Raw genomic sequence first — 12,881 nt, forward strand, 5'->3', positions numbered from 1 at the left:
GCGTTAGTGTCTTTCCCGTTTATTTCCCTCCGCTTCTCTCGTGTCCCCTTCCCTCCGCCTCTCTCGTGTCCCCTTCCCTCAGCGTCTCTCTCGCCTGCATCCTTCCCTCGGCGTCTCTCGCCTCCCCTTCTGTAGTTTACTGTCCTCCCTCTGCCTAAGGCTCTATCCAGGTCCTTTCCCTACCTGCCTCTCCATGCTCCGCTCTCTGTCTCGTGGGCCGCGGTGCTCCTCTATCTCTTCGGTGTCGTTTCCCGTCCTAGCTGCTAACTTTCCTCTGCAGGAAGTCGCCGCTGCCCCGTCCTCGGCTCCAGCAGTGCCCCACCCTCTTAACTTCACGTCCCTCCCTTAGCTCCTCCCTGCGGTCTCCTCCCCTCTCCCTATCTCTCCCACCCCCTGGCGTCCCGGCTCCCAGGCTCTCCCAGCAGTGTCTCCACGGCTCTGCGACATGGGGCAGTAGCTGCTGGTTGAAGCAGATCCCGGAGAGCCCCCCTGCTTCCTGGTGCCATGACCCCCCGACCCGCCCCCGAGGCTCCCAGCCGGCGAAGGACGGCTGCTGCTGGGCTTCCTGGCGCTATCTCTGGCGCTGCACCTCGTCACCCTCGGGGGCTACCTCCAGCTGCGGGCAGAGCTGCGACGGGAGCTGAGCAGCGGGGCCCGCACACAGCAGCCCCCCAGCAGCGGGACCCCGGTGACAGCGAGCGGCGCCGCCGTCAGGTGAGTCCTCTGAAGTCCTGCCCGGAGCAGTGCAGGGCTGGTTGTTACCTTGTTTATTTAGTCTTTCCCTCTTTCCGCTTGACATTAGGAGCCCTCCTCCCACCCTCCAAGCACATACCAGCTTTGGGGCTCTCAGCACACATGTACATGCTGATGTGGCGCTGATACAGCTGTATTACACTACGTTCTCCTCACCCTCCTCTCTTGGTAGAGCTGCGCCTTGTGTGTAACAAAAGGTGTGTGTGCATCACAGGCAGAGCAAACGCAAGTGACAGCGACTTTAATTTAAGACCACCCTTAAGCAATCTCATCAGTAGCCATGCTTCTCCAGTCTTGGTGTCTGTGTGTATCGCTGTGAGTCACCGTGTCTGTTTAAATGTATCTGTCAGTGCGCACTGGTTTTTACTTCTATTGTCTGCTGTGTGCTTAAAGTATATCTCTGTGGCGCTGGGTCCGTTTGCAGCAGCATTTCTCTGTCACTCACACTTACCTGTTTGCTCTTGTGTTGTGCGTGTTTCAATGTGCCTCTGTTTCCTTTTCAGGTCTAGAAAATGGTCTGTTTATTGTGTCTGTTTCCGTGAGTCGCACCTTCACAGTGATTACCTGTCTTCATCTGTGTGTGTGTTCAGCTCTCTGATGATCTAGCTTGTGCAGGTGGTGTATCTGTCAACCCATGGGCTCATCTGTTCATTCATGCCCCCCCGCACAGCCCCTGCACTGCCCCCCGCACAGCCCCTGCACAGCCCCCCCCGCACTGCCCCCTGCACAGCCCCCGCACAGCCCCTAACACAGGCCCTGCACTGCCCCCCGCACTGCCCCTGCACAGCCCCTGCACTGCCCCCCCGCACAGCCCTTGCACTGCCCCTCACACAGCCCCTGAACAGCGCCTTGCACAGCCTCTGCACTGCCCCCTGCACAGCCCCCCACTGCCTCCTGCACTGCCCCCCCACTGCCCCCTGCACTGCCCCCCCCCGCACAGCCCCCCGCACAGCCGCCTGCCTCTTCACCCTCCTTTCACCCTGTCCTTGTAACGTTACTGGTGCTTGTGTAAAGCGCTCTGATACTCTATACCTTTGAGTCAAGTTTGCGCTATATAAAACGCTAAAAAAAACACCAACATTTCCATGAGACCTGTCCCGGTGTGTGCATTATCATGCAGTTAAGGTATAGAAGATGCATGCACAGTACCGCTGTCTGTCGCATGGTTTTCTCTTGTCCATCTTCCCGTTTTGAAAACCGTACCACCTTCTTCATTGCGCTTTATGTACTTTCGGCAGTGCAAAGATAATACGTCTCCTCTATCACAATGTGTGTGCTGGTGTTAGGATGTGCCACACTGACATTCCAGGCCTATTTTACCCAGTGTGCAAACAACAACTGGTTTAAATATGTTCTCTCAATGTTTCAAGTTTTATTACAAATGTCACAAAAAGATGTTAATATTTCACTTCTGTTCTTGGATTTTCATAGCAATAAAATACACTGAACATAATCTTCACAAAAGTTATTTACAAAACTTTAAGCTATTGCCATTATGAATTACAATAACTTTTATTTAAGTATTAATTATTTAAAAAAATTAAAAGCCATTGTTATTTGTAATATCAATATATCTAAGTCACGTAAATAAAACACATATTGCATTACAAATGCTATAGGTGCCACATTTGTGAAAGTTATAACTATTGGCATTGTAAATGACAAAGCTATTAATTTCGCTATTTCCAAAACCAACACATACATAAAAAATTTGTCATTTACAATACCAATAGCTCAATCTTTCCTAATGCGAGACCTATTGCATTGCAAATGCTTGTTTTGTTTAGTGTCTGGATTGAACATACCATTGGAGCCCTTGTTGCAAAAGGATAAGTTATGTCTTGACATTACTTCGGTGAGCGATGTAGCTTGAAGGGAAATCCATTACAGAGACACGTTTTCTCTCTGGATTTCCCTTCTCTTTCAACAAAGGCTAGCCACTGGTGTGACCCTGCTCTGCCCTTTAAAGGGTATGAGCCTTGAATGTGTGCGTATATATATATATATATATATATATATATATATATATTTGCTCCAAACATCACCAGCCTGCTGCACTCTCGAGCGGGTGCTTTCAAACGCGGGGGTGGACCCGTTGCAATATCGCTGCTCCCAGATATCCACAATGTTCGTAAAGAACCGGAAAAAGCACTCTCAGGGGGGGTAATAGTACCAAAGAAAAACTTTATTTGGCTACCCAAGCACGGACAAGACGCGTTTCGGCACTTCGCAATTGCAATTGACAAAGGCGAAGTGCCGAAACGCGTCTTGTCCGTGCTTGGGTAACCAAATAAAGTTTTTCTTTGGTACTATTACCCCCCCTGAGAGTGCTTTTTCCGGTTCTTTACGAACATTGTGGATATCTGGGAGCAGCGATATATATATATATATATATATATATATATATATATATATATCCTGAATTCCGTTCCTCACAGGCACATGAAGTTTCCTCTGCTGGCAAGTAAACACCGGACACGGACCTCGAGGTACTTCACAAATTTATTTCGCAGAAAGAGTCACAGACGTTTCGGCTCAGCGGAGCCTTGATCACATGACAGCGTTTGTATTGCAAGGTACACCTTTTAAAGTGCTAGTGTGTGATTTAACTGAGATCACCTGTGCAAAATAGTGACTAGACATAAAAGACATACTAAGTCAGGTACCCAATACTTTTGAGTCGGTATTTTCATAAGATGTGAAATACATTTAAAGAATGGCATGTAGAATACATTAAATTGTTATTTACAATGCTAAACAAATTCCATCAATACTGTTTAGACAAAACTCGTTCATTGGACAATAATTGTAAAATACCATCAGTAGTAAAAACGGATAAATAGATTAAAAAGAACCTTTTTGTCGGACACATTTCCCATATGCCTACCACTTGACTATATACATCAGCGACATTACCTCTGGACCTAAAAAGTGCAGAATGCTATAAAGTGCTATGTGCCAATATTATAAAGTGCAAATTCGTGCTAAAGTGCATCATCCTAACAAATGTGCAAATCTAGCAAAACTGTGCAAATATGCAATTTTTACAATTCATAGGCCCAACTATAGTATATTTGAAAAATGCGAACAGACTTCATCTGATGTACAAAGTGGTAGGGATTTCATAAAGGTTCTCACCCGTATACTATCTCTGATATAGCCAAAGGTATTAATTGGTCATACTATGTATGATGGATTACTAAGTCACATCCCGAATTAAAACTATTTACATATAATATGAAATTCTCTACCTTATCTATGTGCCATTGTTGGTATGTCTAAAAATTTAAGTGTGAGAGAGTGAGTAAAAACTAACAGGGTCATAAATACCCAAGAAAAACCCAACCCTAAACAATAAAAAACAATAAAAAGTCCAATGTTAGGTTCCCTATAGTGTATTACATTGTATTGGTTCCTAACCTGGTTAAAATTGTGCACAGTGATAAAAACTTGATTAATATAAATGAAATAAATTTCCTATAGCAGCAGTTCCTACACTATTTATTGGTGTGTGCTCGCAGCCCCCACGGGGTCTGTCACAACAGTCACCCGGCCGGATGACCGCCCTGGACATTACCCACATGGGGGAGAGTCGACCACCAAAAATATTGTTCTAATTTTAGAGCAAGCAAGTGTGGAGGTCCTCTGTCACATTTAACCCAAAGGGCACCTTAGAATTCAGCAGAAGAATATATTTTGTTTCGAGCTTCCTGAGCCTGGTTTCCCTGTCTCCACCTCGTCTACTATTGATGACCGAATCGATAACCCAATATTTTAGACCCTTGTTGTTACTCTGATGTTGGTCTCTAAAATGCCGCGCCACTGGATACGTGCTGTCCTCATTTGTTATTGCTCGCAAATGCTGCAATATACGTTTGTGGACCGCATTCCTCGTGCTGCCCACGTATTGTAATCCACACGGGCAGCATAGGACGTAAATGGCGAATTCTGTCTTACATGTTAAGACTTGGGTTATCACATGATTTTTTCCAGTAAATCCATCCTTGTATGTTTTCTTGTTAATGCCATGGGTACATGCCTTGCAGACCTTACAGTTATAGAAACCTTTATTTTTTTGCCACCACTCTGTTTTGATAAAGGGGTCAGGATTAGTTTTAACAATGTGATCCCTTAAAGAGGGGGCCCTGCTAAAGGTTAATGATACTTGTTTAGGCAGTGCACTGCCTATCACATTATCTTTAAGTACTGTAGGCCAGTGTTTGTTCACTATTCTTCTAATTTGTCGATGTTGACTAGTGAACCCCGTTATTAACCTAAAGCATTCAGGTTCAATCTTTTCAGGTATAGCTTTGTCCTGTCCCATATCTGGCTCCCTGTCTACTTTTCTAATCAGGAGCTCCTCTCTGCTCAAATTCATGGATTTCTGGATAGCTTGATCGACCACTTTTCTGGAGTAGCCTCTCTCCAGGAACCTACTTCTGCTTTCACTCTGCGCCTGCTCCAGATCTATGGGGTTGCTGCAAATGCGTCTTAAACGCAGCATCTCCCCATATGGGATACTGGAGATCAAATGTATGGGGTGGGCACTCGCAGCATGAAGAATGCTGTTACCAGCCGTCTTTTTTCTAAATACCTTTGATTCCAAACGACTGCCCTTGATGTAGAGTTCGACATCGAGAAATGTGACTTTTTCTTGGCTCAGAGTCGCTGTGAATCTGAGGTTCAGGGGATTGTCATTTATTGCCTCCACAAATTTCTGGGCTTCTTCATAGCTACCTCTCCATATGACGAATAAATCATCTATGAAGCGGAACCAAGCCACTAGATTGTTCCTAATGATATGTTGGTACCCATAGCCGAGGACCAGCTCCTCCCAAGCCCCATGTGCAAACATGCGTAGCTCGGAGAGAAGCTGGCCCCCATTGCTACTCCCTGCTTCTGGCGGTACAGTTGTTGGTTAAATAAGAAAACATTGTTACTAAGACAGAAACTCAACATATCTAGCAGCATTTTGGTATGTTTCTCATTGCCTGGTTCCCTTCTGGAGAGGTAGTAACGTATTGCCTCCAACCCATCGCTATGTGAGATGCTCGTATAGAGCGCTGTTACATCGAGTGCTATCAGCCAATCACCTTCCTGAATTTGTACTTCTTTAATCTTGACTAGAAAGTCCCCTGTGTCGCGTATGTATGACCCCAATTGTTGAACATAACCTTGCAAAAAATAGTCAATATAGATTGAGGTATGTTCCAGAAGGCCCCCCCGTGCAGATATTATTGGCCTTCCTGGAGGATGATTGGAGTCCTTATGTATTTTAGGTATAAAATACAGAATTGGGGTGACAGGGTGATCAATCTTCAGATATTTGAATTCAGTATCAGTGATAAGTTTGGCTGATTGCCATTTGCATAGTTTGCGATGATATTGGTCTCTAATAGTCAATAACTCTCGATTATTGATTTTCTCATAGCATAGATGGTCATTCAGTTGGCTATATGCCTCCTTGTCATAATTGATTTTTGTCATGAGGACAACGTTTCCCCCTTTGTCACTATTTCTGATTACCAAATTCTTTTCCTTATTCAGCTTTTCAGTCAATGCCTTATATTGTTGTTGTTGGGCAGAGTATTTGCGTTTTTTGCCTCCAATCTGGCTTTGCAACTTCTTTAACTCAGCTACAACATTTTCATGAAAAATATCTATGTTGTCTCTCAGAAGGATAGGGTAAAATGTAGATGGTCCTTTAAATTGGGTGGTAGTTGAGATTCTATTACCACTCTCATCAATCCCCTTGTTAAATTCATTATTGCATGGGGTTTCTCCATATCCTGCTCCTTCAGTCTCCCAAAGTTCCCTCAGTATTCGAGTTCCTTGTGATGCTTCGGACTCCTCTATATCAACTGTTGGATTCATATCAGGTATTGTTCCATCTTTATTTTTCATAGCATAAAACTTGCGTAACTTGAGTTTTCTGACCGCTTTGTAAACATTACATCGTGTGCTAGCATAATCAAAATCACATGGGGATGCATAAGATAGGCCAAGTTTGAGTATATTCTCCTCTTTTTCTGTGAGTGACAAGTCTGTTAGGTTCACAACAGTGCGGTTGGTGGTTCCATTTATTCCTGTTGGTGGGCATTGCTTCGTCCGGTTCCACCCCCTCTCTTCTTCTGAGATCCTCTTTTTTGCCACCCGCGCCCTCTGGCGGCGCCTGTAATTTGCCCTGTGTTTTCTTGATTGCCCCTTGTATGGGACCTTAGGGTGTTCCGTCTGTCCTGGCCTAAAAAAATCATTTCCTGGCCTGGTGTGAGTTTCGGTTGACCCGCCGCCTGTGCTTGCCTGCGGCGGTCTGCTTCCGAATCTGTATCAGGATCAGAACTAATTGCGGCACTCGATGAGTCACTCATTCTATCGGTTCCCATTGTTGAGGTACTAGTATGGCTCTGGGCATTTCTTGCTTTGGGTTGTTGTTTCGGACCACCCCTGCGCAATGTTTCAAACTTGCGCGCAATATATATATATATATATATATGTATGCATACACATTTACAAGTGTACTGTATATAGGGCCATATGTATCATTCCAAATTGCGATCGCAAACGCTGAAATTCTCAGAATTTCGGTGTTTGCGATCGCAATTGGGCTTAGTGGTATGTATGAATGAAAAACTGCCTCGCAAAATAAGGAATGGCAAAATTTGCGATTCCCTATTTTGCGATTGCATTTAAGGAATCGCATATTGCGATTCCTTAAATGCAATGAAAGAAGCACAGAAAAAGTGCAATTTGGACTTAAAGAATCGCAAATTACCACCAACTTCAAGTTAGTGGTAATTTGCGATTTCTTTGGAAAATGCATTTTATTGCATTTTTCAAAGTGTAATGTGGCGCACATACATGCCCTTAGGGCTTCTATCAGGGGTGCAATAGGCTGACCTTTTGACATCCTTGCAACCTTGAAATTGCATTCTCAATTTGCGATTCTCTAATTGCTAATCGCAAATTGAGAATGTCCTCCCATTCATTCAAATGGGCCTCTAGGACCACAGGAATGAATGGGGAGGGTTTCCTTAATTGGGAATCGCACTTTACGATTCGCAATTAAGGAATATGTAGGATTCGCAAATCTTTTTGCAAATCCTACATACATCTCGTTTTGCGATTCTTAAATTGCATTTCACAAAAAATTGCAATTTGAGAATCGCAAAATCAAAGTTTGATACATATGGCCCATAGGCACATATTTACAAGGGTACGCAGAAACTGAGACAGGCCAGATATAGAAGTAAGACTAAAGGCTTTAGTCCCACTTTTATTTCAAGCCTGTCCAGGTTTTTGGTCCTCAAAATCTGGTCACCTTACCCTATGGCCATCACCAGCTCGGGGATCCCTCCAGACCCTAGATCACCCCCAGTGAGTGCAACAGTACCCTGAAGGCCTGGCTAAATGAGCACCGCAAAAAAAACCAGCAATGGCAGTAAGTTCTTGCTCAGTAAATATGTAATATATATGTTTGCAACCATAATCGCTTCAACTTTTTGTAATATGTAATCTTGAGTGAATTGGCAACTTGTATATATGTAACTCCAACTACAAGTATCTGTAGTAGACGTATGTACTTACTACCATTCTTTTGAGTTTAGTTTATCTGTTTCGTAACTTTTATGTAATTCATGTACTATGAAGTCCCTATGTAACTGGTTCTATTGTAAAGCACTGCCAACTTCGGGTAAATTATGCGCTATATAAAAATGCATAAATAAATAAACTCGTATTTCCAGGTTGACGCTACAGGAAACGCGATTACTATAGAGCGCGGACAACTTTTTCTGCTCGAAGAATTGCAACTTTTTCACGCCCACACCCCAAAAACAAGACTCAGTTTCTGTACTGGTTGGAGACGGAGTACAAACAACACACAAAATCATGTTTACTCAGCCATATGACTACGAGCACGAACTGTTACATCGGCAGCAGCTCTTCAGCGCTCGCGGCGGTATGAAAAGGGGGCGGAGAGCGAAAGCAGTAGTTCTCGTTACAACACGGACTGCATTTCCCATGTGCCCTAAAGCAACGTCCCTCGGCTTCCCTTCTTCCTGTTGTGTTCACGTGATCTGCTGTCAGCTGCAGCATGGCGGAAATACAAGAGCAGGTAAAGCTTGGGCTGTACCGGTATGGGGAGAAGAGTTGCTGTGATACTTGGTTGTTCTGCTACTGTTGCCTGATTGAGCTGTCTCTTCAGTATTTTTATTTTCATTACCCTAAATGTGTATGGTTTACTTGTGTACTTATATTGGCATTATATCTACGAATATTTCACTGGGAGAGCTAGAAGAGTGTGTTTACTGTACCAGTCCTTTCAGTGTTTGCAATGAAAATCGTACTAATCACATATTTTTGTTATTCGGACGACTGCGTTACCGTCTTGTAGTGGACGTATTTAATTATTTTATGTGAAACCCTGCTACTTCGGTACTGGTGTCCTCTGGACTGCAAACGTATTGGAAACAAGTTCCACTAGGATGCTGACTCCAAACCTGACAGTCTATTGAGAGAGAAGTGAGAGTGAAGACAGACGTTTAAGAGGGTGACTGGGTGGCGGAGAGTGAAGAGCCTCATCAAGAGTCATATAGGTCTGACACCTTTGGGGGCGTTTGTTTGTAAGGAGCCTGAATATAAGTGAAAAGAGTGTGAATTTCGCCAAATGTGTGTAAGTTCACCAGCATGTGACTACGTCTTCAGATTCTTATATACGTCAAACCGTGGGAGCAAAGAAAAACTATCACCGGAGGCCCAGAAATGCCATGGTTACATAGCGATAATATGCCCCATGTAGGTCTAGAACTAGAAGGAGACATCAGTTTCCAATCCCCAGCAAATTTCTTCACCATTTACTCCAGCTCACTTCCAAACAGCTTTGCTACTGTGAATTGAATTTTCATAAGTAGACCCATCTGGGCTGCATTCACCTTCCAGGTTCTGAGGAAGTTCTGTTTTTTTGCGATTATAGAGGCGCCCGCTATGGATGCTGAGGCACTCAAAGATCCATACGAAATGTGCCATAATAGACGAATCTGCCTCTCCATCATCGTCGATGTCAAAGTTCTGCTCCCTGTTTGTTTAGTTCAGCGAGACTCTGGAAGTCTGTGATGAGGGGCTGAATAGCATAACTTGAAAATTCTGCTGGTCTGATTGCAAAACCAGCTTTAGTGCCAGGCCCACTGTCTTTTTGATAGAAACCCCAGGAAAGAATGTTTATCTATTTCCGACTATATTCTGTCTCCTTAACCTACTTAATTGCCACATGTAATTTGGGAGTCTCGGGTTCCTTTTTTCTGGTATTGATAACAGACATTCTAATTTTCATCGAAACTTGAAACCTCAGGGAAAGCCATGTTGTCCCTAATATACTGCAAACCCTTTTTTTATTCAGTTCTCTGAAGAAACCGCCCTCTAATGTCCACCTCCTCACCCTCCTGATTTTCAGTCACAGGAACCCTTTATGGAACCCTTTATTTGTGGCATCTTTGGAGAGGCCGGGTTGGTTTTCACTTTAAATGCTGCTGCCACAGTCATTTGAATCATGTCTTGTATGGCTACCATGGAAGGGATTCTGGGGACTCCACCCCTTCAAGATTGTCCTCTACTTCTGCATACATTTCTTAGGCTGTGCCATATTTGCAGAACCACACTCTGTCCAAAAGCGATCGGCTGCATCAAGAACATCCAGCCTCTTATGCTTGCTAGGTAACCCACCGTGACACACAAGGCCGGTCCTAGAACTTTTATGGCCCTGGGCAGAAAGGGAATGTATAAGTCCCCCTAATTTGCAGACAACATGAAATCACAGAAATTGACATCATAGGAAGTACCATCAGTTGACCATTGTTGAATGACTTTTCAAGAAGCAACTTTCTTGGTGCGGATATCAGTAAAACAAAAGCATAAATACTAACGCTAATAAAATGAGCACATATATTTTAAATTTCAGTTAACTGGAAATACTTGATATTAGTCACATTGGATGGAAAAGTTTGGCCAAGGTCTCGCCGAAACGTATAAGTTCAATCAAATGTTAACAATTTGTTTCCAGAGTAGTGTGTTAGATAGGTATATGTGTATGTGGTATTTATATAGTGCAAACCAAGCCACAAGGCTGCTAAGCACTGTACAGGTTCAAAGACACAGTTAACATGTGATAGGAGGAGTAGATTTATTTGATTGGATTGTGACTGCATCATGATTTAGTTTTTTTTTTAAGTTGAGTATTCACTTTTTCATATATTGGAGCTGACTCCGGGCTATCCAGATGGATATTGGAATAACATTCCAGGTCTTTGGGGCTTAGATGGGAAAGGCCTTTTTCTTGCTTATTCACTTTATTAGGACCTCATCTTCTTCTCTCTGAAGGTGTCCTTTCTGTGGTTGTGTGGATATGTACTGGAGGTGGTAAGCTTGCCGTCCAAGAAGGCAGGGGTGTCAGTAATATAGTGCAAACCTAGCCAAAGGCAGCTGAGCACTGTACAGGGTCAATGACCGGCATAAAGTCAAGGAGTGATGGGAAAGGTTTGTGGTTTGTTAACACATTGTGATAGTTCTGCATATAATGAAGCTGAGCTTCAAGATGGTGCAGGAGGCAAGGGAGACCTGTGGAGTTCCATCACGGTGTTATGATGTGGTCATATTTCTTCATGCTGTAGTGAGGTGTCCTACAGCATGTAGAATGCCAGTGTGGATTATAATTCCAAGATGGTTTCCCGGATACCCAATGCAAGATAGGTTGTGTGCAAAAAAGACATTAAAGTAAATAAAGCTGTTGAAAATAGCTTGACTTGTATTAAAGGCATCACCCTAGTCACTAAAAACATCAGAAACTACCAGAATATAATCATGTGTATGGTAAAAGGGTTTAATGTCATTGCTACAACACCCAATATCTAGGTCCCCTGAAGCCCTTAAATGTTTTGATACTAATAATCAGTATAAACTTACATGGTTCTAAAGTGCATTTCATTTTGTAAATTAGCATAATGCAGTTCAGTTAACAGATTTTACATGCATCTCTCATTTCATTTTTCCTAATTTTGAATAAAACTTGGAAAGCACACATATGCAATTAAATAGTGCTGCGAGCCAGGCCCACTAACCAGTCCTTTTCGAAGACTCTCATAGTGCTGGACTATGGCTGCAAAGCCCAAAAGGAGAGAGGCTACGTGTCTATGGTTCTGTCTGATTAGTATTTGAACATCTTGGATAGTGTTTTGATGTCTAAAACAGAGCAAAAAAGCAAAACATCTCAATAAAACTTCTAGGGATTTACCAATATATAACAAAATATTCGTGCCTCATCAGCTAAGAAAAATCTTTCAAACTGTATGTGCACATTATATAAAGACAAATGGTGTAAGTAGAGGTCCTCAAATTGGGACTAGGGCCCCCTGTTGGACGTTAGCTTATCATAGGGGGGCATCAGCCTCAACAGTAGCTGAGATTAAGTCAAGCATTCCATCCTTCACTTTTTTGTATATTTTAGTGAGTCGCCCTAAGTGGGACAGGTATGCCCAGACGTGGGTCCCATGCAAACTGTGCCAGTGGAACAAATCTATATCTGGCTGATGATCTCTAATTAGGACAATACCTGTCCTGGGTTGCTTGTGTTATGGGTCAGGGATGGCTTGGCCAGGTAGTTCAGCCTGGACTGTTCCCATTTGAGCAGGGTTAAGACTGATTTCCATATGGCTGGGTCCAATCTGGGATTGCATGTTATGCAAAATAACGATGGAGTGGATGCGGACAAAGTAATTGCCAGTTGCTGTGATAAATTCAAGCATTCTATCCATCACTTTTTGTATACTTTTTTTGCAGACAGCAAAATACAGCCATAATTGGGCGCATTGGACCCATAACCGCACGAGGGTACAGTCCCATTGCACTTGATGCACTATTGCTAGCTATTCCCTTCAGAGGGGCTTCTTGACCAGGGCCTTGCAGCCATGGATCAGTACTGCAAGGCCCAGAACAGCAAGCTTCCTCCCCTTGGCCTTCAACGCTAGACCATGTCTGACAGGGCTAGGTAAGGATGGACCTTTCCTGACCTTTGCATCTCTGGATCATGGCTGTGCCGTGCATGAGAGAAGGGACCAGTGGCATAGTAATGTAGCCATGGT

At 43.6% G+C, this 12,881-nt stretch overlaps 1 protein-coding gene across 1 annotated transcript in view; it reads left to right on the top strand.

Annotated features, from left to right (window-relative positions):
* The first annotated feature begins 8,755 nt into the window (after window positions 1-8,755).
* VPS41 (VPS41 subunit of HOPS complex) overlaps window positions 8,756-12,881 on the top strand; it is an 841,276-nt gene continuing 837,150 nt past the window's right edge. The window contains exon 1 of the mRNA XM_078688207.1: window positions 8,756-8,866. Within this exon, the coding sequence (XP_078544333.1) occupies window positions 8,846-8,866 (21 nt within the window). The 5' untranslated portion in view covers window positions 8,756-8,845. The remainder of the gene's footprint in view (window positions 8,867-12,881) is intronic.

This window comes from Lissotriton helveticus, chromosome 4_1 (genome assembly GCF_964261635.1).
Source record: "Lissotriton helveticus chromosome 4_1, aLisHel1.1, whole genome shotgun sequence".
In the NCBI taxonomy this organism is placed as follows: Eukaryota; Metazoa; Chordata; class Amphibia; order Caudata; family Salamandridae; genus Lissotriton; species Lissotriton helveticus.